Here is a 26,578-nt window from a genome sequence, read left to right on the forward strand (position 1 = left end):
TTATATTTATATTTATATTTATATTTATATTTATATTTTATATATTTATAATTTATAATTTTAAATTTAAATTATTAAATATTATTTTTAATATTAAATTAATTAATAATAATAACGGCTTTGCAAGGCGCTAATAGTTGTAGCTATAAAGCGTGGTGCGGTAACGTTAGGGGAGGTCACGTGATTATGGGTGGTCCGTGCCCGGTGTGCCATCCGTTTTGACCGGTGCGAATATCCGTTCTTTTAGTTAAGGGGGCTGCACGTTCACGGACGTCATGTTTGTAGAACAGTCTACTCAGATTTGTTACTGCAGTGTACATATTTGGCTTGATACTGAGCCTCAGAGGATTGTATCCTCACAAGATGAAATCTAATTAATGCTGCCACTTGTCGTTGCTCACCTCCTCTATGCGAGCCACCCGGGCAGGTCTACGTGATCAGCACCTTCTTTTTCTTTCTTTTTCAAACAGCACCGCTTGGAGGCCTTGCCAGAAACAACAGGTTACCCAAGTAACTCACCAAACCCTAGGCCTCTAGTGAGACTCAGGAGCTGGCTTACCGCAGCAGGTTTCCAATAGCAGCCAAACATGTCACTTCAAGCAGTATCGTCATGCACATTTCGGGTACAAAATCAAATCACACCGAAAATCGTCTTCATTCAAAATTGACCTGGCTGCCTGGCGGGGGCATCTAGGGTGGGTATCCAAACATTATGTTCCACGTATCCTCCATTCATCCAATAACCAAATGTCTCTCTAGAAAAATCCATATCCACTGTGCCCCATCTTACAGAGCAAAGACAGCGGCCATGACACCGGCAATCAGGCCAACGGAGCCAGCGGCAACGCGGCCGGCACCGTTGACGGTGACGGGGACGGAGCCGGTGGTGGTGGGGGCGGGGATGGAGCCAGTGCCGGCGGCGACGGAGGAGGAGGTCTTGAGGGTGACGGTTCCGATGGCGCCGCCGGGGGTCGTGCCGTTACCGACGGGGTAGGCGGGTGTCAGGGTGGTCTGGGGCTGGGGAGGGACGGGCACGCCGCTGGGGGAAGACGCGCCCGAGGGGGCCGGGGCGCCGCCGGTGGTGATGGGCTTCAGGGTGGAGCTCACGACGGTGGAGCGGGCCGGGCAGTCGGTGACGGTGGCGGCGCACGAGGTGATGGTGACCATCTCGGTCGAGTAGATGGTGGACTCGACGTTGGCCTGGTTGGCGGGGACCTGAGCGGCGGGGGCGGTGGTCGCCGGGGCCTCAGCGGAGCTGGAGGCGGCGCCCTTGGAGATGTGGAAGGGGAAGGAGTACTGGAACACCTCGGGGTTGGAGTCGTAGATGATCTTCAGGCCGTAGGTGGCGTCAGCTCCGAGGGAGGAGTCGACGGCCCATGAGTAAGAACCGGCAGCGTTGTCAAGACCGCCTAGTGATGTTGTTAGTGACTGGTTTCACGCAGTACTGTTTACTTTGGATGAGGAAGACATACTGGCAACGACAGGTCCAAGCTGGAGGGTGGTGGGGTCAGCGCCCTGGAGCAGCTGGATGGAAACGGTTCCAGCGTAGGTGGGAGAGTAGTCCCACTTGACGGTGTAGGTAGAGCCAGCCGGGACGGACTCGTCCTTGGCGGGGACAGTGATGGCATCGAAGCCAGCAGTCTGAGCGAGGGCAGCGGAGACCCAGGCGAGGAGGGTAGCGGCGGTGATGGTGACACGCATTTTGGCTGATTTATGAATTATTTTTGTTGGATATTGAAGACGGGTTGAGCAGTGCGCAAGGTAGCAGGTGATTAAAGAATGGCTGAATTATAATAATTCGGGTTAAAAGAGTGACTGGTGAATGATTCCGATTATACAGGACCGGTTTCTACTTCGGGGGTGAAGAGGAGAGGAGGAACGTGGAAGATGGCCGGCGTCGTTGGGGCGAGAGTTTTATTTGGATCTTGCGCCTCAGCCGGCGCCTCGTCCCAGGTGGATGCCATCGTCGTATCGCGCCCGCCAGCGCAGGAGGGACCTGCATCTGCTTATGCGGGGGTGTTCAGGGGTCATCCATAGCGTTGGTGAGAAATGACTCGGCCCAGGCACAGCCCGGGCCTATTGCACTAATAAGATTCAGGGGCAAATTGGAAGAGTAGGACCCTCCCCGTCCGCCGCCTGGTTCTGCCAGGCTTAACGTCGCAATTTCCCCTGCTGGCCCATCATATTGACCAATCTGGTTGAATGATGTAGTAAACACAGGCGGCGGATGAACCACAAGATGGCAGATGGCTGGCAAATCACGCCTTGAGACGGGCTGGGCGGTCAACAGCCAGCGTAGCCAGCGCGGCCTCGACCAATGTACCGGGAGTCCTGTGCTGAGTAAGTTTTTCAAGGCTGTCGTGGTCCTGTTGGGCCCGTGCACGTCCCTGTGTCTGCGCCTGTCGACACAGTGATCGTCGCGCATGTGTTGAATAAGCTTATCCCACAGTTTAGATGGACATCCTGCGATCAGATGACAGCTCTCGCTTGGTGAGAACAGACACTGGATTTTGTGAGCGAGGACTGCAAACAGGACTCGTCAGTTCTCCCCAGGCAAGCCTCTGCCAACAAACACCGTTCACATTGCCTCGCATCCAATAGAAACTGGACGCATCAGCCGACTGGCAAGGGAATGGCCGTTGAACCTTGCACGTTGGCAGGCCGCACCGTTCTTTTGCCGGGTCAACCGAGACCCCGTCGGCCAGGGCCTCGTGTCGTAACTTTAATTGAACAATTCTGGCGAGAACCAAACAGCGCGGTGGCGAATGAGTCGCATCCAGGCTCGCGCCAAGTCAGCCAACCCAAAGACGGCGAAATCCAGTGACAAAAATAGGTGCCCCCGAGGTGGAACGCAGCCGATGTTGTCCCCAAATCTAGCGGCATCGGCGAAGGCCACCGCAGCCCACTTTTTGGGATAACATTAATGCAGCTGCCGTTGGGAACCACTCAACCAGAAGCTTGTTGTTATTGGGACTGTGAGTCCCATTGTTTTTTTGTTTTTTTTTAAACAGTTATCAGTCCTGCGCTCGTGAGGGAGAAATGTCGGTGGGTTCGCGAGGGTCGTGCTGTGCTATCGATTTGCATGCGTCTGTTCCACGCCGGGCCCTTTCGTCATCTCGTGCCGCGGCTTGGAAAATCTCTGGCAGAGGCAGCCGTGAGCCTGCGCTTGTATCCGCGCTGAAGCCGGTCCTCATCACTAAGCAAAGTGCTGCATGGGCCTAAGTTGCAGAGCTGCCATGATTTCAGGCTGCACGGACTGCCTGGCTGCTCGTGGTTTGGTGGTTTGGCGGTTTGGCGGAATGGTAGGACCAGTGGGACGGAGGCAAGGAGGGCTCCAAGGTGATCAATCCTGCTGATGAGCCTGTTAGTGGAGCTGGGCTTGAGGGGAGGAAATGACCTCGGGGAATTTCCACTCTGTCGGCCCGTCCTCGCCTTGAGGGTGGACCTCGAGAAGGGGGGCGCAGCTGCTAGAGCTGCTGAGCTGTCAGGCCGTAGGGTCGCTGTCGGCGGATGAGTGGGGGGACGATGGGGTTGTCGATGTGGCATTCCATGTGGGATAGCGGATTTGATTGCCCTTCATGCGACCTGTGCCTGGCTGCCTGAGCACCCACTCGCGCCCACCGCGCCATTGTTTGGCTATCCGGCCTCGAAAACTGTGGGCCAGGCCTGCTGTACCTGCATCTGCCGCCTGTTCCTGCATCTGCACCTGTGACCCTGTTTTCAACCACTCGTCGGCCTGTCTGGCCTGGATCTAGATGCGCTGGCAGCTGGCAGGATGGCCAGGCTAAGATCTGGGATTGTCAGCTTCATTCAGCCTCTGCTGCACCACACAAGGCCGCTGAGGATCTTTTCCGAAGGAGCCTTTCAATTGGCGCCTGCCATTTGTATGGCTTATGTCATCATCGTCCTCTCCCGACCCGAGTGCCTCCCACCCACCCGCTCCCCAGGCCCAAAACACCCAACCCATTTCTGGTTTGCCCTCGTCCAATCCTCAAGTTTGTCTTGGAATTTTAGAGCAATTAGCTGCTCTTCAGAAGATATCAGTTTGGTACTGCCTCGAGTCTAGTAGATGATTCATTTCAGCGGCGTTCTTCGCCAGAATCCCTGCTTGACCTCGTAAAAGCGACGAGGTCAACGACGTCAACTCCAGAGGCTTGGCACTATGTAGCCCACCAGCCCATCAATAGTGATTCTAGCGGTATGCGATCTGCATATGCTCTGTGTTGTACCAAACATTGGAGGCGCAAGGCTCGTTTGGATCGGCCACACTCCAAACGGCCGAGCTAGACTATTGGACTCACTAGTGAGCCTACAATGGGGACATCTCGAGGTACTCGTATCTCCTTCACCTAATCAGGTGATCTTCGAAAGCAACGTCCTTGCAACTTATAGACTATGTAGTGGAGAGATGGCGCCAAGTCTCGTACCTTGTGCGTCGTTATCTGGTTATCCGTCGATCGTGTTGCGGAGCCGCCCCTTTTATGGATGCAAGACCTTGAATGTTGACGTTCAGCCTTTCGGACGGATATTCTGTTTTCTACGTGCTGCAATACACGGAACTCTGGTTCTCGATGAACACAGCAATTTTCTGTTCAGCCCGCATATTGGTAATACGCACGTAAGCGGTTCGAAGTTGCTTGGATGGCCACCCAGAATGTTCGCGGCAATTTCAAGAACTTTGGGAAAGACCTTGTTTTCCAGGTTTGCTCTCGTTGTAGCCGTTCTCTGTTTTCCACACCTCAATATGCAATTCGACGATCAAGCTCTCTATTGATCGGATTATAGGTATTGGCCCTGCGTATCGTATTTCTAGGGCGACTATGGCAGTCCTGCCGACCGATTTAATCCCAAGACGACAAAGCACAGGAAGTACCTGTGACTATTTTAGACCAAGGGCAGCCTCTTGTTGCTCCGCGGCTCATGTTCTCTAACCCAGAAATGTTCATCATTCGTAAAACTTTTGCTAGTCACCATCATGCCCTCAACCATGGCTGACATATGTCGCGTGGCTAACTTCCAAGCATGTCTATCAGGTGGTTGAGAGTACTGCTGGTCGCTATACCCCGGTGAAGTCGGACGAGAAAACGTTGCAGCTCTCAAACCAGGTCAAACCAAGCCTCCCGATTTAGCCCTTCTTAGTGACTTGGGAATATTGGGAACTCCCTCAAGCTATAACTTGCAGGCCTGACCTGCTCTTTCCGGACTTTGACGTTCGTCGTCCCGGCTCGCCGGATGTCACCGAGCTTCTCACACTCCCTCAGCGGCGGCAGGTTGTGGGCCCTCGGCTGCGCGCCGGCTCCGCCGCCCTTCGTGCCCGTGTGCGGCTGACGGCCCTGGAACGCGGCCGGGGGCATCCTCTTCAGCTGCCTCCTCAGCTCGGCCTGCTGGTCCTCGGGGAACCGCGCCGCGTAGGCCGCGCAGCAGAGGGCCTCGCGGTAGGGGCTCGTGGGCGCGTGCAGGCCGCCGTCGAGCATGTGGACGAGCTCGTACTCGAACCCGGCGAGGTCGCGCCGGCCCATGCCGACGACGGCCCGCGCGACGACCTCGCGCATGTCGCGGGCGGCGCCGTCCATCTTGAGCATGCTCGTTGTCTGCGTGGCGAAGACGTCGCGCTGGTGCTCCGTCTGGTCGAGGGTGCCGCAGATGTGCTCGCGGGCCTCGCGGAGGAGGCCGGTAAGGGACAGCTGGTGGTTCAGCTCGCGGAGGAACGTGGGCATGTTGGCGTCTGAGACCCTCTCGCGCAGCTTCAGGGTGTCCATGAACTCGCTCGCGAGTGAGGGGACACGGTCACCAGCAGCTGTGGGGGCATGGGGGCGTGGCGTGGGTGGGGCTTCTGTGCCTGTGGCTTCCCGGTGAATTAACTCGGAAACAGAGAGCGGGTTGGTTCGAGGCATCCCTGGTGCTCTCTCGACGATCCGAGGGAATGATTCCAGCTGTGGTGCGCAGGACTGTGACGGCAATGGCGGGGGCGGCATTGATGTAGGCGGAGAGGTTGACCAGCCCGATCTTTCCGAGGCAGAAGACGCCCTTCGTACGCCATCGGGGTTATTGTTTGGGGCTGTTCTCAGTGATGGTGTTGTGTCCAGATGGTGAGCATGTTGACCCATTGCTTGGGTGTCCGAATTGATCCTATGGTTTGGAATATTGAGAGACGGTAGTCTGATTTGTGTTCTTTCATTGCCAGTGGCGCCATGCTCCTTGCTCTTTTCAGACTGTTGGGGAGATGATGGTTTGGAAAACACGCCGTGAAGGCTGCCAGGCGCTCCGTTCCAATCGCATTGTAGCTTTAGTTCAGCGCCCTGACGTTGTTTGGCCTGTGCCTCCGGCCCCTCAGTATCTCCGATTGTTGGAAGAACAGTGGAAGTAAGAGAATTTGCGAAGCTTCCGGGCCGGCTTTTCGTTGTGTTCAAACCCACGCTGGACCCAGTTGTACTTGACGACGTTGGTCGCGGTGGAGTGTTGGGTATAGATCCTTCGGAGGAGTCCGAGTCGACGTCAGTCGCTGGTGGTGCTGTAGGACTCGAACTCCGAGGAGGGGACAGAGGGTTGCCAATGTTTTGCCGCTTGTTGTCGACATTTTCTACTCCTCCGGAGAGACAGTGGACATTCTTTGGGGATGAGGACCCACTGACCGGTCGCCAAGGTGGTTCGACCATTGAAGCCATAGCAACAAGACAAGACGTGGATCTGCAAAGGTCTAGGCTAGCTCTGAGCAAATATGCAGGACTAGAGCGGTGCGTTGGATGTAGTGCCAACGAGGGTGAGCAGTGAGTGCCCGATGCGAGTCGTTTAGATCCTGTTCAATCAGAAAGATCAACATAGGCCAAAGGCACTTGTGACTGTGATATTCAATTCAGACTGAACAAAGAAAAACAGCTCCAAAGGAGTCAGAGATTGCCCGAAGATATCGTGGAATTGAAGGTACACAAGTTTTGGCTCTGTTTTTTAGCGAGAAGATCGTAAAAGGCAATTTGGGAAAGTCGTGCATGGGGCATAGGAGGGCCGAAAAGAGAGGACGAGGGAACAGAAAGGCTCTTACCATTATGAAGATCAGAAGGTGAGTTAATCTGAGCTTGACTGCTCTGAATCGAGAGTATGGAAGTTGCCGTCGGTCTGCATACGCTGGACGAGTGAAGTACGATGTCAGCCTGGATAAGCACTCAACTAAAGACACCCCCTTCCTTGCTGCAGCCGATCTGTCTCACCATGACAGGCAGTAGGCCCACGCTTCTACGAGTACTGACCATGATTATGTAGATCGGGATTTCATCACATGCCCTGTCGATGTCACCTAGATCTTTTTACATGGGATTCTGGAATGCCATCGATGGAATGCCATCCGTTGAGGGCTCCAGGATCAACTGATGGTCGGGTGCGCTGCCTCTGTGCAGACTGTCCTCGTTGGATCTGCACACGGCCTAACCATAAGCAAAACTGGCCACGGGAGTGGTCAACCCGGGAGGTTCTAGGCCCTACTAGTAACTGCTGATCGGGTTGTCGACTCGCCACACATATGCAAGTGTCTCTGCTTTGGATAGCCAAGAGGCCCCCCTTCCATCTGCCCCTTTTGCCCCTCCATTCATGCAGTTATGGTAGGACGTGTGGCTTTGCGTGACCGGGTGCCAACAGAGATCACCCAGACCTGGCCCGCAATGCCTGCCGGGCGTAACCGTTGAGGCTCAACGTCCTTGACAAACGAAAGCCATGCTCGATGGAGCAATATATTGCGGAGCTGGACGTTCAATGTCCTTTGCAGCTATGTACAGGGCGGTCTATATGCGCTCCAACCATCGCTTGCCTTTGGGTGCAATGGCGTCTCTGCGTTTTGCTTCTCCCAGGTCGCCCTATCAACGCCCATCTGGGACACGAAAGCAAGAGTCGCCGATGAACGGCACGGGAGCCGAATTACGGGATAGACTGCTACTGTGGACGGGGGAAGGGAAGCGCATCAGACGCGCATCATCGACCTTGAATGTCTTTCAGACTCAGCAAACCGTTGCTGTATCGGCGACTCAAGCCAAACATGATTGTGGCAACACGAATACCCAAGGAACGTGGAGGGACGCACCGTTGTCTCTGAATTTCGAGTCGATCATGTCCAAATGAAGCAAACGATCCCGAACACTGGATGAAATCGGTGGGATGAATTACATGTGCTCTTGAAAAAGACAAACACCAAGCTTTCAAATTCACTGTCGCCCACCTTTGAGCATCATGCGCCTTATATGCGAGTGCAGAGAACCACGAGAAATACCAAGCATTCAGAGGGGAACCGTATGCAATGCCTGATTCGACCTGCTTCTCCAGTTACCGCCTGGATCATTTATCACTTGCAGATCCCGTCAAGAAGTGGCTGGATCATCCCCCACTGTCGTCCCTTCGCTTCTTCTTGCGGGTTAGAGGGCCCCCCCCCCATCCTCCGTAAATGGCAGCCTGAGATTGGACGAGCAACCTCTGGTCTTAGTCGGAGGGTGCTCCGAATGTGGCTGAGACAAACCGAGCCGCGTTATCGGTGGGTGTGGCCACAAAAGTACCTAATAGAGGAGCAGCGGGTCGAGACAATTGGTTGAAGCTGCGACGACTGAAAGGTCAGCAATGCTTGCTGTTGATCGAACTCTGCGTCTCATTGCCAACGCGCTGGCATCATAAGACGTGGCGTCAGTAGCCTGTGCCGGTCTCCGATGCTGATGGCGCAGGCAGCAACCAAGATTGAAGTTGCAAAGCTGGGAGCTGCAGAGGAGCTCGGGGTGGGGATGGGCCATGTCCATATTCGAGCCATGTGTTGAGGTTTCTGCAGGCGATGGTGTAATCCGCGGAAGGACTGGGCATCAAGATCACAGAGGAACCAACCCATGCACATGTCCATCCCAACGCACGCAACCTTCGCCCTGCGCCAAGCCGTGCCTGCACATTGTCTTCGGTTGAATAAACCGAGTCGAGCTAGCCAAAGACATTTGACATGTTGCTAAGTGCCGAGTAAGCGTCGCTTACAGCTCCCACTAAGACCAATGTGGAGATGTTGAACAACATAGACCCATATGGCCAATTGTTCCGAACCATGGCATGCATGGGTCTGTCCAGCGCGGGCGCCAAGATCGACGAGCAGTGAGCCAGAACAAGCTCTCAGTGATGCGTCCATAGCCTGAGCCTCCCCGTATTCCTCCCATGAAGTCGCTCCCACTCCTGGGACAGTTGCAGTTCCTGGGCGTAGTGCAATAATCAGTACTGGGTGGGCTGCTGTCCCACGTTTTACGACAGACTGGTTGACAGGCGGTATCGACGATCGGCCCCTATCATTGGCGACGGATTATTGATCTGTAGGAGGGTGGTAGTCGTGTCTGTTTATGGCGCAGTCGCCCGCATGCTGCGTAGAGCTGTACAAGTCGCCACAGTGATCGTCGGCGGAGCTCTGATAGGATCTGGTCCTGCAGGGGGGAGAAACCAATGCTGTGGAAGTCAGCTTAACTTCCCAGCAAACATCCTCGGATCAAGATGTCCATCCAGCCGTGCCAGCCAGTGGCGTTGAAGGGGACCAGATAGATACAGGGGCCCGTATACGAGCTGCAACATGCTTTGTGTGCTTCCGCGTGTCCAGATGTCGGATAAGTATCCGGCTTTGTGAAGCTGCCCATCGCTTGATTGTGCCTTGGCCTGCAACGAAACACAGATCACCATTAAATAGCAGGTGGCAATAGCCATTGGACCTTTAAGAAATCGGTACTGAGATACTGACTCGGATCTCTTCCCATATCTATCGATATGATGGACGGATTTAGAAAAGGCACTACTTTGAGGCACAGGCGTTTCCGTGCCGGAGCTGAAAGGCAGAGACTGCTCAATGTCCGAGCGTCGAGAGCAGCTCAGAGACAGATACACCCATCTGCGCACAAGCTCACTTGCTGAGAACGTGAGGAGATTTACTTTATACGTGCTACTCAGGCAAGCACGACAGGCGAGTCCATGTGTCTTCCCCGGTGGCGAAGGCCAAACGCCAGTGTATCACCCGGGAACTAGAGACGCATACCCTACCTACTATGGGGCGTCGGGTGATGCCCTCACAGTGGCCTCGCGTACGGGTCGGGGCGGAACATGACATTCAAGTATGTGTCGGTGTAGCAATTGGTCCTCGGGGCTCTGGACGTGCGTCCGGATGCAATGGACATCAACGCCACGGCTGTCTCCTGAAGCCCATGACTCAAAGAGGGGCCTGTCTTGCCCGTCGGACCTGCATGCCTTCGGTTCCGGACTGGCGCCGATCAGAGCGTCTTGAGGCACCGCCAGACTGTTGGCTGTCCCATCGTACGCGGACCCCGGCCGGGTGGCAACGACAGTTCACAGGGCACGTAGCCAAATAATGAAACCTCTAGGGACCGATGAATCAATAGTAATTAGATATGTAGCAAGTTTAACAGTTTTCGACACAATACCAGTAATGGGGGCTGCAAAGACTCTGTGCTTGCCAAACCTGGCCCTCTTAGTTCATGGTCAAGCAGAAGCTATTCAAACTTGGACTCCTCAGTGCAATTTGGACCTGCAATAGGCCTATTCCTCGAAGTCACACTCAACCAAATATTAATCTTGTACATACTTATTTGCGTCAAGAGCGTAAAACACGTTGTGGACGTTGCTGCATTTGCATCCTGGAAGTGGTTGTTCGCCGACCGAACCAAGTCGAGGCTTATCATGTTACATCAAAACTCCTGCAGATGAACCCACACGGCAACCACCCCCCCTCCCAAAACACTTACCCACATTCTGGACTCAACCCACTCACTCGCACGTCCCATCTTTCAAACACGTTTACTTGATAGAGGGAGGTTGTTGCGGCTTAAATCATGTGTGCATGAATGTATTCAATGTCATCCCGAAATTGATGTGGACCTTACCAGCGTACCTTGCAGACTGCAACAACATGGGTGGAATTACATTCATGCGGGAGTGACCACAACACGTCTATCATCCACAATAGGACGTCACCTTTCCTCAGTATCACATTCAGAATCACACTCAGTGTCAGGCACACAATTTCCGAGCTCATGATGTCAACGTGATCTCGTTCGTGATGATCGTGGTATGCAGAATATGTACAAAGTGAACGAAACAAGGAATTGCGGGGACCGTCCTGTGAAGGACCGGACCATGCGCACATGGATGGGCGAGTTTTTCTTTTTCCTCAGCCATCCCAGAAATGATGAAGGTCATCTTTGATGTGGTTTTTTGGTGGTTTGTTTAGTCTTGACCAGAAGCAAGATCCAAGAAACCCTTGGAGGTCTACACCGTCAAACGCTTTCGCCTCCCAGATGCCGCGTCGCTTAAAGCCCGAGCGAATCGCTGGCAAATGCAAGATGTTTAAATTTAACCAGAAGAGGGAGTCTCGCCAATCCTAGTTCATTATGTCAGCATTTTATGGTTTGATTGCCGGGAGGAAATTAGGGGGAGGGAGGCGCTTACATGTTACCTGCAGGGTTGTAGCGGGCGACGACGTAGTATCCACCGCTTCCGTCAGATGCAACAGCCATGCCAACCTTGGAGGTAGAGGCCCAGATGACTTGAGCTGTGGAAGTAGTCAGTATACAGCATTCAGAGGAGATGTAAAGAATTAGTGAAAAACATACTGTAGTGGCCGTACTCCTCGAAGTTGCCGGTGCCGGTGATAGCCTCGCCGTTGTAGAGGTCCTTCTCGCCGACCCAGGCGTTGGCCGCGTTGGCGTAGGGCGAGCCGGAGCTGCTCTGCCAGTACAGGTTCTCACCATCGGAGGTGGTGGTGGAGTGGGTCAGGGTTCCCGAGGACCCGGAGGAGGCGAGGTGCTGGGCCCACTCGAGGGCGTCGCTGGCGAGGCCGGCGTCCCAGGTGAGGGCGGTGGCGCCAACGTCGGCACGGGCGCTGTTCTGGCTGTCCAGGGCGGCCTGCTCGTCGGCGGTGAGGCCGGACGTGGCAGGGGTGGTGGGCGTCGACGCGGCCGAGGAGGACGACGAAGTCGTGCTCGGCTCGATGACGACGGAGGACGAGGACGACGAGGCAGAGGAGGAGCTCTCGACGACTGTGGGGAGGATGGTGGGAACCGCTGGGGCCTCGGCGATGGGGGTGGATGAGGGCACGGGCGTCGCGATCAGGGTCGAGGTCTGCAGCGTCGTGGGCCTGGGGCGGTGGTGGTAACCCTTGCCGCAGGCCAGGGCGTCGGTGGCCATGAGGAGGGCCGCTAGGGCTGAGCGAGTTGAGAACTGCATTGTGGCTGAATGTGAATTCTGCGGGAGGCTCGTGATAGCGTTGATGCGGTGGCTCGACGGTGAGGTCTGAGTACTTTGGTTCAAGCTGGCTCTGCCGCGGGTGGGGTGTTTTTCCAAAAGAGTGTCGTGACGTCGGAATGCCGATGGGCTGAATGAGAGACAGACGCTGTGAGGCTTGCTCAGTGGGTGAGGCCAGAAAGGATTTCCAAGAGTGGAAGCATCGTGGGCTGCGCGGTAGATTTGTACCTGCGTGTGGGTGGTGATGGCGCCCGGCATCCAGGCACCTGGATTATCTGGGGCAAGGCGGGGCACGTCATCACATCGTGCAGGAACAAATATCAATCTGCCGGTTTCTTGCTTCTTCGCAGTGCTCGCCCGCCGAGCGAGGGCCTGGCAGGCCTGGGCAGCTCAGCGTGCCGAAGCAAGGGTGGGAGGATTTTCCGCGCACTCATTTAACGAGACTGGGGCGGCTGCTCGTTTCACGCAAATTGAGGCCTAGTATCTTCGCCTGTTCTCATGGGTTCTAGCTCTTCCGAGTCTCATCGATTGGCGCACGCCACGAATCTTGGGTCATCTTGGATTGGCGGATCGGCATCCGCCCGGGACATGGCAGGTGTGTGCCGCGCCGCCGGGACACAGCGTGATGTGTCCCTGTCGGCGGGGGGGGGGGGATCCTGAGGACGGATCCTGACCGTGCCTGGGGGCCAACGGGGGGCGCCGATGCTGGCGCCGATGGCTGATGATGGCTGAAGATAGAAGACGGAGAAATCCTGGCAAGGCCGGGCTTCCGCTGGTGGAACCATGGGTAGAGGTTGGAATTTGTTGTTCATCAGCTGCGGTGGAGAAAATAATCTCTACGCGAGGGAATCGACTAGCTTGCAGCCGACGGAAGAGTGGTGGGTGAGACGAATCGACATGAGTTTATTTTGACCACAATCTGGGGCTCATTTCCGCACTCGTTTCACCAGGTGGTGGTGTCAAATGAGCAAACTCAGGGGTATCCCACCCGCCCAGGCGCCGATCCAAGCAGTCTGACAGGGTCCACGACCTGAGATCGCCTCCACCTGAGCCCAACATGAGATGAACTGTTCCTGCAAGGGACCAGCCATCCTTACCCAAGCTCGCTGCTACCACCGCAATAAACAAGCACTCGATGACTTCAGCACCCGGGCCAACGCAGCCAGCTCAGCTGCAATCTGCCAGTAGCTTTTCTCACGACTCATGTATCACACTCAACGCTCGGCTCCTCACTGGGGTCCACCTCGAGGACGTGCATGGTCAGCCCTACCTGCGAACCCCATCACTCCCGTTGTCCAGCCAGAACATGGGTTATTACGTGCGTTCTAGACCTTGCGCGAGCCTCCTCAATCATCACCCTCTGATCAGCATGCCGCGTCGCTCCCGTGCTCATAAAAAAGCCGAGGCTCGGAGGAGGATAATATGTGAGGGCTGGTAATGTGCCAATTTCATGGAATATATTGCCCTCCGAGCGAGCGAACTGTCCCATGCTCGCGGCTGCTCCGTTTCATTTCACCTCAATCTTGGGCCGAAAAAACGCACACAGAGCAACATGTTCTCTAGGAAGGTGTCCGAAGCGACAAATTAAACGGGTGCGGTCGTGTCCTTGCTGGAGATCAAGCATGGTGAGGACGGAGATTGAAGCAAACGTCAGTGTATTGCTCACGTGCTTTGGCCTCCCATCTCAAGGTTTGATCCTTGCCCTATTATCCTCAACAAACATGAGCAGTAGTAAATGTCCTCTGCTCAACGAGCTTCTATGACATGATGAGATCGTTACTAGCACATCGACCTTGCTCACCGTGCTCCCACCCCCGAGCTCGCGACAGCACATAATCTAAAGCCATGAGCACTTCCAATACTGGACGTTAGCAGGTCTGGACTTCATCACCAGATCGAATCTGACGTGGTCATCTCGCTATGCGACCCTCAAGATGACCAACGTGACCAAGGTGACATTTTCATCTGGGGCTTCGTTCACACATGTATCGTAGCCCCCTGATCTTCCACATGAAAGCCGAGAATCCCTTCTAGTCGCTCGGACCCGGTCCTACGGTGCTGGGGTATAGAAAGATGTAGGGATCCAGAACGTGACCGGTGTGTCTCACATAAATCCATCAGACGTGGCATGCGACAAGGGTAAGCCTATTCCCTGCGCGTAGGATCGGGTATGCATTCTATCTGCACGGAGATGATTCGCAGACGTGGGTACCGCAGGACCTGTGTATGTATCAGGTCGCAAAGATCCTGTCGTCGACGCCAGGATTGTCCGCTGAGATGCGACTCTTACCTAAAACCCTCGGTGTTCCTGCAGTCATGATTTTGGTGGAAAATGATGCATGACAAGAACGCTCGATTGGGGCCTAGATCACTATTCTGGATTTGGATCAGACTACGGCATGGAGATCGAAATGATTTTAAGCTTAATTCTTCGCAAAACCTCCGCGTCCGTATTCTGCCTCTAATAAAGAAGGGATGATGGTAATTGGCCACGGGATAAGAGATCGACAATACAACCAAGTGTGCGCATAGGAAAGAAAGTTGTCGTGTCAAGTTGTCCTTGCCCACTGATTCAAGTAGAATTTACTTGTAGAAGGCATTGCCTTTACTGGAGCTCCGTAAGCACACCCGTCTTGATGTCGTAAATCAGTCCCTTCGTGCGAGCCTTGAGCTCCTCACGCACGAAAGGCGAATCCTTGACGAGTTTGACATTATCGCAAACACGCTGCTCGAGTCTGTGATGCTGGTTAGAAACCTACGAGCAACTAAGGCCTGACCAATAAGGTGCGTTGGCACGTACTTGTTCCCAACTCCGAACTGAAGCTTGTCAATTTGCTCGTCATCGCCCAGGTGCCGATCCCTCAGGTACCCCTTGATGCCGTCTTCAGTCATGTGCAATGCTCCGCAGTCTGTGCCATGTAAGCAGGCGACCATACCGCGTTCATTTCTTTGTAAACGAAGACTCGCCTGTGTGTTGGATGACGAATACATCTTCCAGTGTGCCGAGGAAGTGGTCCATGGCGAGGAGAATTTGAAGCTGCGGGCCTACAGCACCGCCTCCGTTTCTGACGACGAGCGCGTCTATATCCCGCGTTAGCCATTGCACCCACAATGCAACTCCGCTGGACGAGTAATCGGAATGTTGTTGTTTGAGACATCCGGGTCACCGCCTGCGCATCTGCTAAGAACGGTAACGCAGGGCGTCTCACCCCAAGGTTTGAGTCCAAGAAAGGTTGTCGGGTCGACCCGTGGATCAAAGCAGCAGACTAGTCATCGGAAAATCAGTCTTCTTTAATATCATTCCATCAGACAGGTATGTTCCTGTTCCTACATATAAACGTTCTAGGCCTTGGAGAACCTGCTGCACGTCTCTCTTCTAGGAGGAGTTCAGGACGGTGAACTTTGGCATTGTCTCTGTACCGGACTTAAAAGAAACTCAAGAATGATTTACTGGATTTCCGGCTATTCTCACCTGTTCCGCTGTAGAAGTTCCTCAGCTGAAGCGGCTGTCCCTGGGTCTGCAAAGGCCATAGCGAGAGGCGGATGAGCGTTGACACTTGTTTCGGGATGGGCAATAGGTAAATCAAGGATGATTGATTTGGTGAAAACAACAGAGAGACGCGTATAATTTGATTCACTTTGTATGAGTTTCTTGCCCTCTGAGCCTGTTTGCTGATCGGGTTCGACGACAAATCTCACCGCACATGAATTCTTGCCCAGCACCGTCTCTCGGGTCCCATTCGATAAAGGCTGGATGTGAATCTTCTGCATTGAAGTCCGAACAATCCAATCGGGAATTCAATTCCAACAATCAACTCTTGGTTACTCATACTCCGGCGATGCCACCAGTCACAGAAACATAAAATCATGCAAAACAAGTGACTTTGGTGTTCGAGCCATGTACTAAGCGATGCAAGTACAGAAACAATAGTGACAGCTCACTAAATGCTCATTGTGATTACAATTTATCCTTCAGCCGAGGTTCTAACACCACATATTTGACGCCAATTTTGACCCTCAGCTGACACCGATAGTTGCACTGGCACTTTGGGACAGGTGGTTGGACAGCGCGGTGCTGGAGAGTGTTCCACGGCTTAGGATCGCAACCCCTCCGCGGGCGCTGTGTTGGATCCAAAATCTTTGTAATCTAGAGAACAGCTGCATTTTAATTGGACGGGAGAAGCTCTGAGGGGTTGAAGGTGCATGGGTAGGCACGTTCTCACGAATTTCATATTACTGATCCGACCGCAGTATTTTGCGTGACCAGGGCATCTGCCCGGGTTTTGATCGCACTAGCAAGCAACATTGAGGCTGAGCAATTGTTGAAGGAATCAGATTCTCCAAACATGGTGTGACCTTGAAATCTACACCCGTTAGTGTGTGGAGTGAAACAGTTGCCTTGCCTAAGAAGAGTCACCCCGTCGTTGCTGACGGATGGCTCGATTCCCCTTTGCCCGGCAACCGTGTGCAAAACTTAGTCTTTGTCTTACCATGCGATACAAATCGTAAAGGGCGAGCAGCTAAATTGTTTTGAAATTGCTTGAAATTGAAGAACATGTTTTCTTCTTGCCAAGTGTTGAAAATGGGAAAAGCGGGCGGCATGGCGTGTCTACCACCAGACAATGGTCAACTCATCGCGTGAGTAGCGAGACTGAACAATTTGCACTACCCCTTGAGCAGCCACAATCGACATTAGAGTCCAGGAAAAAAAAATATCTGACTGTTATGAGAATTTACGGGAACGCCGCAGAGGGTGCCAGACATATTTCTGCTGAAATTACCAGAACAAACGCATTCTCTTCAGCGTATCAACACTCCCGAGGTCCTACAGGCCGTACGCGCACATGTCTGAGCACGTCACGGTGAGCTTGAGTGACTGGATGCAACGAAGGCTTCGAATCCATTGCCTCCGTTTGCTGGATTTCGACAACTTCCCAGATGATGTGATGGACAAAGCCCGGAAGCGCATCCCGCCCCAGCAATAGACGCCATCGGTCGTCGTTGTGTTACAGGGAACAAGAGCGTAGTTGATCAGGCGTTAACCGGAAACGCTTCCCGTTTTTCACCACTTACCTGCTCAGACAACCCCAAAGCCATGATAGGTCACTATCCATCTTTGATCTTTGACCTGTCTGGAGGAAACGCAGCCGTTGTTCGGCATTGGGCTGATTATGTAAGGCAGGACTCCCGCCAAGGATGCGGATGATTGGAAGGGTAAAGGCTAAGATGAGGGTACGTGATGCCCAAAACCGTCGACGGAGATTCTGCATCCGCATTTCACGGAGGAAACCGCCCATCGTCCCAGATGACCCACCGCGTTCTGCTGCCAACTGACATGCAACGCAGTATCACGGGACCGGACTCCAGAGCTACCCCAGTCCTCAATCATCATGTCACCCGTGGCGTTGTGCCACCGGCCCACGGACTCAGACAGAGTCTCAGCCGTTTCTGCGTTCCTTGGGGCGCCTTCTATAGCAACGCTGCAAGGACCTAGAGCCCAGGTCCAAGCTCATCGCGGTATGCGGCTCACGAGAGCCCGCCACTAAGAGGAAGCCCGGGGCGCATCTGGATGTCACTACTGTCGGCTAGATGTCCCGAAGGCGAACAAGCTAATTAGAACGAAGCTTCTCTCCTTAAGACACCCGTCTTAATGTGGGCGTCGGCGTCCCTGCTCCCGCGCTCTTACGTCTTGAGCAAGATTACCATCGCATTGGAGACTGCATCGGCCTAGCTCGGCCTCACACCATCCAGGTGGCACGGATGCTCCCACCTTGGTATAAATGGCATTGGCATCCCGCGCCGAAGCTCTTGGGCAGACAGAGCCTGTGTGACTCGTGGACCACCAAGGATCGCAGATCTCAGCCTTCATCATGAAGTCCTTGATCGCCTCGACCGCCTTCATTGCCGGCGCTCTCGCGCAGGGCGCTGCCTACGCACAATGCGGTGGCCAGGGATGGACTGGCACGACGACATGTGTGTCTGGATACACCTGCACCTACTCCAACCAGTATTACTCCCAGTGTCTTCCGGGCTCTGCGGCTACTACGCTGTCAACTTCAACCACCAAGCCCAGCTCGACTTCAGCGCCCCAGCCGAGCGCCACGACATCGAAGGCTCCCTCTGCGACGGGCTTCAAGTTCCTCGGGGTGGATGAGTCTGGTGCTGAGTTTGGCTCGAACTCTTACCCTGGGCTTTGGGGCAAGGACTTCATCTTCCCTGACAACACCGCTCTCCAGGTAGGTTACTGGCTCCCCATGTTCTACCGTCCGTGTTCATATGTGAGTGTGACCTGCAGATGAGAACTAACCTGGCACCAGACCCTCATCAGCTCGGGCTACAACAGCTTCCGGATCCCCTTCTCTATGGAGCGGATCGTTACCGGTACCACGGTTTCGTCCTCGCTGGCAACCGCATATCTCAACAACTTGACCGCGACGGTCAACTTCATCACCAACGCCGGTGCCTATGCCATTGTCGACCCGCACAACTTTGGGCGGTTCTACGGCAACATCATCACCGACACCGCCGGCTTCCAGACCTTCTGGAAGAACCTGGCCACCGTGTACAAGGGCAACTCCAAGGTCATCTTCGACACCAACAACGAGTACCACGACATGGACCAGACCCTCGTCCTGAACCTGAACCAGGCCGCCATCAACGGCATCCGCGCCGCGGGGGCCAGCTCCCAGTACATCTTCGTCGAGGGCAACTCGTACTCGGGCGCCTGGACCTGGGCGACGGTCAACGACAACCTCAAGGCCCTGACCGACCCGCAGAACAAGATCGTCTACGAGATGCACCAGTACCTCGACTCGGACGGCTCGGGGACCTCGGCCACCTGCGTCTCGGGCACCATCGGCGCGGAGCGCGTCGCCAGCGCGACGCAGTGGCTCAAGACCAACGGCAAGATTGGTATTATCGGGGAGTTTGCGGGCGGGGCGAACGACCAGTGCAAGTCGGCCGTCACGGGCCTGCTCAACACCCTCAAGTCCAACAGCGATGTCTGGCTGGGCGCGCTCTGGTGGGGAGGTGGCCCGTGGTGGGGCGACTACATCTATGGATATGAGCCGCCAAGTGGAATCGGGTACAAGTACTACGATTCGCTGCTCAAGACATACAAGCCCTAAGAAAGGTCGGTTGTTGCGGGTCGTGCGGACGACGGGAACGAGCAAGTACGTGGGTAGTGATCTGGGGGTCTGTATATAGAAGAGAGTTTCTTTGATGTATATATTCGACATGAACTCGAGAGAGCTTCATTACCATTCATACAACAGATTTTGTATATTTGCAAACGTTCTCTTTTTCTAGTTGTAGGGTGTCAGCTGTGGGAACTTTCATGAGCACCTACTAGTAGGTAAGTTGTGTCGCTCTTGCGCAACTTCTTGGTCCAGTATACTGATTTGGTAACCCAGGACGCCGCAGAAAGCCCATTTTATGACCGCTTGTAATCTACTGCTAGAAAGCGGCCAAACACTTCGGATATCCGAGCTTTGAGTTTCACCGGCCAGGAGCCGGATTGGGGCCAGATGGAGGTCGCTTGGCTGAGGGCTGAAGTCAGGACCGCCAAAGGCGGCCGCCCGCGTGTGGATAGGTAAACAGTAAGCAAGAATAATTGAGTGGCGTCGCTGTGACCTGCATGGGGCCCTCGAATATTTCAAACTCGAAACATTGCGTTGTGCATCTTTGGGGGCGTTGTGGTGAGGCTTTGAGAATTGGAGTGTTACACGGTGAACTGTCCCGTGCAGCTGGAGCGTCGCACAAAAAGCACAATCCAGACTCTAGATGTTTTGGACAGTGACGGCAGCCTGATTATATCATACCCCAAACGAATATTCCAATACGCCACGTTAGGCAGGGGCGGAACGATCCAGACCCACTGGATAGGCAACAGCTTGAGCCTATTTTCTAATTGCGGAGCTAGTAAATAAGCGCTTGTGGCTCGTCTAGTCCTTTTCTAGGAGCTCCATTACCCAGCTGGCAAGGATACTGGGCGTTATCGTGCGCAGATCTCGGATCCTTCGCCTCAGACCTGGGAATCTGGGAGAAACGGTCAAGACTCAGCGATCCGGAAACTAATCCACCATTTCTTGTTCTGATCCACGTCAGAAACAAACTCCATTCACTGGTGTCACATAAGCCTGCTCATTGCCAACGACACACGCCAGTATTCACATAGACACCTCCACGGAGACTGCCGACCTGACTCGAGGGCTTTGCCCAAGGTGCGTGACAGGGTGATGGCTCAATACCGAGCCCACGAAGAGCAGCCCGGGCTGGAGGTTGCCCGCGAAGCTGAAGCTCCCCAGTATGTCGCTCCGACCTCCGGTCGTCCCCGCCGGGTTTGAAATTTCAGTTTCAGGCGGCATCAAGCGCGCCCTGTTATACGTTGCTATACTATCTGGTTCTCAATTACATAGAGGGGTATCTGACAGTGCAACACAACAGGGTGGCTTACCACGAAGGCCTGGAGTTGAACCACGCACAGCACTTCGCAAACTACAATCCACAGCAATATGGTCAGCCGCCTCCATTCGACCCCTATCGACAGTCAACATATACCGGTACGGGCTCATCGCCGGCCTTTTCCGCCTTGACCCCCGATGGCAAGATACCGTTTGATGGGCCGCCACCGGCGGCGATGGAGAAACCGCCGGGAGACTCAGTGCACCTCAAGATAGGGAGGAAGAAGCTCTGGTTGATCTTAGGGTCTCTCGCTGCCGTACTGGTATTGGGATTATCACTTGGTCTCGGCCTCGGCCTGGGTCTGAGTAAGAGCGGTGATGGGTCGAGCAGGTGAGTTGCCAAGGCTTTGGACGGTTCACCATGGCGGAATGCTCATCAGTACTGACTATATTGGTTTCACCTAGCAACGCACCTGCTTCATCAACACCAAGCCCCTCATCAACAGCGACCCCAGAATCATCAATATCATGCCCAACATCGAACGGAACAACCTTCACATCGACAACAGACCCAGCCAAGTTTGACGTATACTGCGCGATCGATTACAACAGCAACGCGGACGCCAACACCCGGGACCTGGTCCACATGGAGGCAGACATAGCCGAGGACTGCATCAACCTGTGTGCCGCGAACGACAGCTGCGTGGGTGCCGGCTGGGGCTTTTACCAGCCGGACACGAGTGTGGCGGGGTCAAATGTGTGTTGGCTCAAGTCAAAACTGGGGACTTCACACGCGGCGATACAAGATTGGGTTTTTGTCATTAAGCAGTAGATTATCAGCTGGCATGGTACTTGTATTATATGGGTATGGACCCGGGTGTTCTATGCTCTGAACTGTTTACACGCTTTTCAGTGGGCCCTTTTTCCCAGATTGCGCCGACATGTTGCAAGAAAATAAGTGCAGTAACGCAGCAGTTGACGCCTAATAACTCCACACATGGCGGTCCACTTGGACGCTGTCACGCCTGGCCCATCACTCCGATATTCCCATTCCCGCTCAGAGTGTGCTTCAAGTATGTCTTCTCGTCTAGTATCTCATGCTCGGAGGGGACCGGCCCCTGGGCCGCAACGGAAGCGTCCACCTCCTTCGTCGCGCCGTCCGTCTTCCAGAACAGGCACCGAGGCTCGTTGCAGAACGGCTTTGCGGCGCTCGCCTCGTGGTTACGCACGTTGTCCTCATAATTCTTCTTGGCGTCTGCTTCGGTATACGCCTTGACGCGCTCCTCTGTGGCAACGAACGGCTCTGGCAGCGGAGGGTACGCAGCGACCAGGTCAGGGGCGGTCCACTTGACCCCGAGCTCCTTGAGGATGAGGGGTGTGATGTGGGCTGTCGAGAGGAGGATCCTCGGCATGCCGTGGCCGTTGAAGCCGGCCGCGACGAAGTGGCCGCTGTGACCGGGGGCAGAACCGACAAATGGGAACGCGTCGATGCTGGTTGACTCGACGCCCGTCCAGTTGCCGCCCTCGGTTGTCTCGAGGGAAAGCTCCGCCTCGTCTTCCTTGCCTGGCCAGTCCACGATGTCGCTCTTCGGCCACGTCTTGTAGAATTCGGCGACTCCGGGCTGCAGTTTGTCCTCTGAATCGGTCCGGATCCAAACGTGAGGGTAGTGAGCGACGACAGCCTTTGCTCCGCCGATGATGAGCGTGTTATGGGGTGGTGGAAGCTGCACGTGGTAGTTGTTGACGCAGCTGTCCCAGTGTTGGGCGCCGGTGCGCTTCATGAAGCCTTCAGGGGCCTTGATGGCACCGATGGTACAGACGCAAGGGAAGATGAGATTAGAAAATTCGGGCAGTAGGTGTGAAGCCCATCGGTTCTTGTCATTGGCAATTGTCAGCTCTTAATGTTCAAAATTGAATTGAGTGATAGGTCTGGACATACCGTGGCGTGGACAACGGTCTTGGTGCGAACGTCGCCGCGTGGAGTAGATACAGTGATGTATCCGTCTTGATCTCTCTCGGAAACCTTCAGAACTGGAGTGTTGGATTGCAGGTTGAGCTTGCCTGTACCCAACACAATGCGGAGTATAGCGTGAACAAACTTATACGGCCATCTATTTGTGCACTAGGTCAGTCCGAGGAAACCATGTGAAATGTGGTGCTAGATCACTCACACCTGGCCAGTAGGATGCAGAATAGCTGCGATGCACCCCTTCATCTGGGTGATGGCCTCTGCTTCCTTAGGATCCTCGACGAGCCGGCACTCTCGGATCACCTCGCCGTCCCTGCCGTGATCCTTGACAAACATATCAAATGCTCCCTTGAGGCGCGTCCATGCTTCCTGCGTCATGGCTGCGTCAAATGTCTCACCCAGCTTGAAGCAAACTTCCTCCGCGACACCCTCCTCGGCCAGGAGGGCCTTGAAGGCGTCGAGGTGGGCCATCTCATGCTTGATCAACTTCAATGCCCCATCGGGGCCAAACCTGCTGGACCAGCTCGGGTATCGAGAATAGGCATGTGGCCGGAGCTGGCCACCTGGCGAGGTGGAATCATGTCAGCCCTGCATTCGTTGCTTTTTCCCCCGCGCTGGCATGACTCTGAAAAATTCATCTCGGCACTTACCGTTCCGCCCTGTCGCGCCGCCACATACGTCTCTTGCCTCGAGCATAAGCATGCGTGGAGTGGTCCCATCTTTGGCGGTGTGCTTTTTCCATTGTCAGAATCTCATTGACGGCTATTGATGTTTCAGGTGCTCACCTTGTGCAACCAATATGCCGTCGTGGTGCCTGTGTAACCGCTCCCAACAATCACAACATCCGTTTCCTGGGGGAGGTCTGGGGTGGACTGGAAGTTCCTCAGGGGAGACTCCGCGGCCTCGATCCAGTAGGACTTGGAAGGGTTAGTGATGGGGAGGACCATGGTGTTGACTGAGAAGAGCACTGCGTTGCAGAGACCATGGATTGGCCGGAGCCAGCTTGAGACGGAGGGTGTTGACTTTATAGAGCGGTCTGCCGGCTGGGATCAGGCCTGTCAACAGGAGTCGAAGTCGGCAGTCGGCCTGGACGATGAGTTTGCTCTTTCTTGCTCGCGTTGACTCTGTCTGTGTGTGAAGAAGAGTGACGAAATTGAAGGCCGGCTGAGGGCAGGTTGAGATGTGGCGGTCAGACAATTCTGCCTCTGCCCAGAGATTCTTCCGCCTTGCGGACGTACCATGTTTTTCTATGGAGGGCCAAGTGTCAGGTGGGACGAGGGTGGACTCACTCACTCTCGCCTCGATCCGGATCCCCAGGAACAGGCTGTTCGACACGCTGGCGAGATCGGATCCGGAAGTGCAGACGCGTAGCCCCGATGAGCTGTTCCCCGGCAGTATCAGCCTCGGTGTGGAGCCCTGTGGGTCTACCCCTGACCGGAAACGATCAGATAGCACCGGTCACCCGGGCCGCCTCCACCACCAAAACTACCCCGGATCTGATAAGCCACCGTCCCGTTGTAATAGTGATCCGTCTCAAATCGTGATGGCATTCATTCCATCAGTGCTTGCCGAGATACCAGGTGATAGGCACGCTCGCAGCACTTCGGGCAATCAATGTCTGCGCGGCCCATGACGGCACATCGGCTATGCCGGGTTTGTTAAATAGTCCGCCCTGACTGACACCGACTGACACCGGCTAGCTGCTCTGACCCGACTCGCTGGCCCCACTGACTCATTCACGATGATTGTTACAAATCGAGAGTCATGCCGGGAAGGTGTGCTGTAATGAAAAAAAAAATGCATTAGGCCTAAGGCTCGGCGAAAATAACTCGATCAACAATTTACCGGTCCTCAAAGATGACGATAATTTCCTCCCCACCTCACGTCTCGACCGCCTTGCTGTCCTTATCGTCCCGGGGTATATCAATAGCGTCAATGTCGATCTCAGCTGGAGCCTCGGGAACCATCCTGATGAGGAAGACCATGCACGGGATGGTCAAGGCCAACACCGCGCAGTTGACGTAGAAAGGCGTGCGCGGGTCACTGCCGTAGTTCGAGTTGATGGCGTATGAAACGGCCTGACCTGCAGTCTCAAAGGCACGGAAGAGGCCACCCGTCCTGGCACTTGACTTGACATCTGTTGAGAATGTGCCCAAGATCCAATACAGGGACAACTGCGTCCAGTACCCGGTCGTGAAGATGATCAAATAAGGGAGGTATGCCTCGGCCCATCGTTTGCCGTGTAGGCCGTAATCAAGTCCAGTACCGGAGGTTTTTCCGAATTTCGCGTATTCAATCCCGATCCAGATGAAGCAGCCGATCTGCGGCACCAGCCACAACGCAAACGCCGTCCATGCGCGTCCAGCCTGGGACCAGCGCTTCATGTCCAGCATCTTTCCATACAGGAGGACCATGACGATCGTGATGATGGGTACGATCAGTGTGGAGAGGGCGCGGGCCCGCACGGAGAAATGCAAGGACAGGTAGGTCCCCATCGTGCCTCCATAGAAGAAGCTGTAAAATGCGGGCAGGAAGACCAGCCAGGTCTTCTTCCGCTGCGCGTGCTGCCAGAGGGCCGCGAACTCGCCCTTCCAGGTGACGGTCCCAGTAGTGGGCACTTTGGTTCCATCCTTCCTCCGGACCTGCTTAGTAGGTGATAACAAGAATGCCCAAATGACACCGGTGCATTCGAGCCCGACAAAGACCAGGTATGTTGACCAGGCGATTCCACCAGCCGAGTCCTGGCTATAGTTCGTAGAGAAGTTGATGGCGCCACCGATGACAGAGCCTGAGCTCCTCATGGCGGACCAGACGCCGAGGTAGAAGCCGCGGTCGTTCTGAGGTGGGTACGACAGCATTGCGGTAGTCTCTCCCACATACAGAAAGCCGCCGGTGAAGCCACCCAGGATCGTTTCGAACAGTAGGTACCACTGCGTCCCATATCTCGCGGCTGTGTAGTATCCGGACCCGGCCAGAGGGAACGTCACAGCAGCGATCATACAGCTCCATTTGATGCCGATCTTGTTAATCAAGGGTCCGCCCAAGAGAGTGATCAGGCAGCCAGCAGCATAGTTAAGAGCGTTGGCCAAGTTGCCGAGGTAAGGAGATGACAGGCCACCGCCACCGAGGTTTGAGATGGCATCCTGCATAGCTGGGCCAACGAAGGAAAGCGCTCCGAACATGATCATCTGGAACAAGACGCTTCGGAAGAACTTGGTGGTACGGCTGCTGGTGAGATACGCCGTGTCGACATCGATGACCTGAGTCTCCTGGTTCGAGCTGACGCGGGCGACGTCGGTCGCATTTTCGGGCATGGTTGCGACTTTTGCTGTGTCGCTCTTGGAATCTGATGCAGCCATGGTGAAGAGAGGGCAGAGGCGCGAGGAAGAAGGAGGACGGGTGGGCAACCGAGACAAAAGACGGGCAGGCCAGAGGGGCAGACTGCCCTCCTATGTAATGAAAGTTGCCTGATGGGCCTCGTGAAATCAATATCTTAGGTCAACAACTTGGAAGGGAGCCTGCTGAAAAACGAGATGTTACCTCGAACGTGGAGTCAGAAGGTTGACAGCCAATGCTGGGGTGGGCTTTATTACCATTGCAGGAGGCGTGATTCGTCTTACACATGGGGGTCCATCCATCCGAGACGATTCAGACGAGATAGGCACGCGAGGCCCACAGCACATGCACGATGCCCTGAGTGATAAAATGGGGCGTGGGGGCCAGGCCTGCCAACGTTCGGGCACGCGACAGAAAGCAGTCACGAGCCCGATATCCAGGATTACCGATTGCATGTGTGATTTCCAGGCCCGGCAAACCGTCCGCTAACTACCCCAACGACCGTGCCGCTGCGACGAGATAGCCGGGGCCACCGGTGATCACCGTCCCGGTGGAGATAAGACAGGCTAGTCAGCTTCGAGCAATGCCTCGGGAGTCGGGGCTCCGTATTAACCCAGGTCGGCAT

The 26,578-nt window shown here is 54.8% G+C and overlaps 8 protein-coding genes across 8 annotated transcripts; 2 read left to right on the forward strand and 6 right to left on the reverse strand.

Moving 5' to 3' along the window:
- Positions 1-786: 786 nt before the first annotated feature.
- INS49_011971 (uncharacterized protein) lies at positions 787-1,701 on the reverse strand (the record flags this gene model as incomplete). Its single annotated transcript, XM_043172678.1, has 2 exons — positions 787-1,409; positions 1,473-1,701. The coding sequence occupies 2 exons, from the start codon at positions 1,699-1,701 to the stop codon at positions 787-789; spliced, it is 852 nt and encodes a 283-aa protein (XP_043024423.1).
- Positions 1,702-5,135: 3,434 nt separating this feature from the next.
- On the reverse strand, positions 5,136-5,975 carry INS49_011972 (uncharacterized protein; the record flags this gene model as incomplete). The annotated part of the gene is made up of 1 exon (XM_043172679.1): positions 5,136-5,975. One exon carries the CDS (start codon positions 5,973-5,975, stop codon positions 5,136-5,138), a length of 840 nt encoding a protein of 279 aa, XP_043024424.1.
- A 5,380-nt stretch (positions 5,976-11,355) lies between these two features.
- Positions 11,356-12,228, reverse strand: INS49_011973 (uncharacterized protein; the record flags this gene model as incomplete). Its single annotated transcript, XM_043172680.1, has 3 exons — positions 11,356-11,383; positions 11,452-11,554; positions 11,616-12,228. 3 exons carry the CDS (start codon positions 12,226-12,228, stop codon positions 11,356-11,358), a joined length of 744 nt encoding a protein of 247 aa, XP_043024425.1.
- A 2,623-nt stretch (positions 12,229-14,851) lies between these two features.
- INS49_011974 (uncharacterized protein) lies at positions 14,852-15,265 on the reverse strand (the record flags this gene model as incomplete). Its single annotated transcript, XM_043172681.1, has 3 exons — positions 14,852-14,981; positions 15,047-15,117; positions 15,230-15,265. The coding sequence occupies 3 exons, from the start codon at positions 15,263-15,265 to the stop codon at positions 14,852-14,854; spliced, it is 237 nt and encodes a 78-aa protein (XP_043024426.1).
- A 2,851-nt stretch (positions 15,266-18,116) lies between these two features.
- Positions 18,117-19,373, forward strand: INS49_011975 (uncharacterized protein; the record flags this gene model as incomplete). Its single annotated transcript, XM_043172682.1, has 2 exons — positions 18,117-18,482; positions 18,564-19,373. 2 exons carry the CDS (start codon positions 18,117-18,119, stop codon positions 19,371-19,373), a joined length of 1,176 nt encoding a protein of 391 aa, XP_043024427.1.
- A 1,180-nt stretch (positions 19,374-20,553) lies between these two features.
- Positions 20,554-21,480, forward strand: INS49_011976 (uncharacterized protein; the record flags this gene model as incomplete). Its single annotated transcript, XM_043172683.1, has 3 exons — positions 20,554-20,624; positions 20,692-21,039; positions 21,114-21,480. 3 exons carry the CDS (start codon positions 20,554-20,556, stop codon positions 21,478-21,480), a joined length of 786 nt encoding a protein of 261 aa, XP_043024428.1.
- Positions 21,481-21,667: 187 nt separating this feature from the next.
- INS49_011977 (uncharacterized protein) lies at positions 21,668-23,564 on the reverse strand (the record flags this gene model as incomplete). The annotated part of the gene is made up of 5 exons (XM_043172684.1): positions 21,668-22,522; positions 22,588-22,759; positions 22,820-23,180; positions 23,268-23,349; positions 23,403-23,564. The coding sequence occupies 5 exons, from the start codon at positions 23,562-23,564 to the stop codon at positions 21,668-21,670; spliced, it is 1,632 nt and encodes a 543-aa protein (XP_043024429.1).
- Positions 23,565-24,497: 933 nt separating this feature from the next.
- On the reverse strand, positions 24,498-25,976 carry INS49_011978 (uncharacterized protein; the record flags this gene model as incomplete). The annotated part of the gene is made up of 1 exon (XM_043172685.1): positions 24,498-25,976. The coding sequence occupies one exon, from the start codon at positions 25,974-25,976 to the stop codon at positions 24,498-24,500; it is 1,479 nt and encodes a 492-aa protein (XP_043024430.1).
- Between the last annotated feature and the right edge of the window lie 602 nt (positions 25,977-26,578).

Source organism: Diaporthe citri, assembly GCF_014595645.1.
Source record: "Diaporthe citri strain NFHF-8-4 chromosome Unknown scaffold_5, whole genome shotgun sequence".
NCBI classification, from domain to species: Eukaryota; Fungi; Ascomycota; class Sordariomycetes; order Diaporthales; family Diaporthaceae; genus Diaporthe; species Diaporthe citri.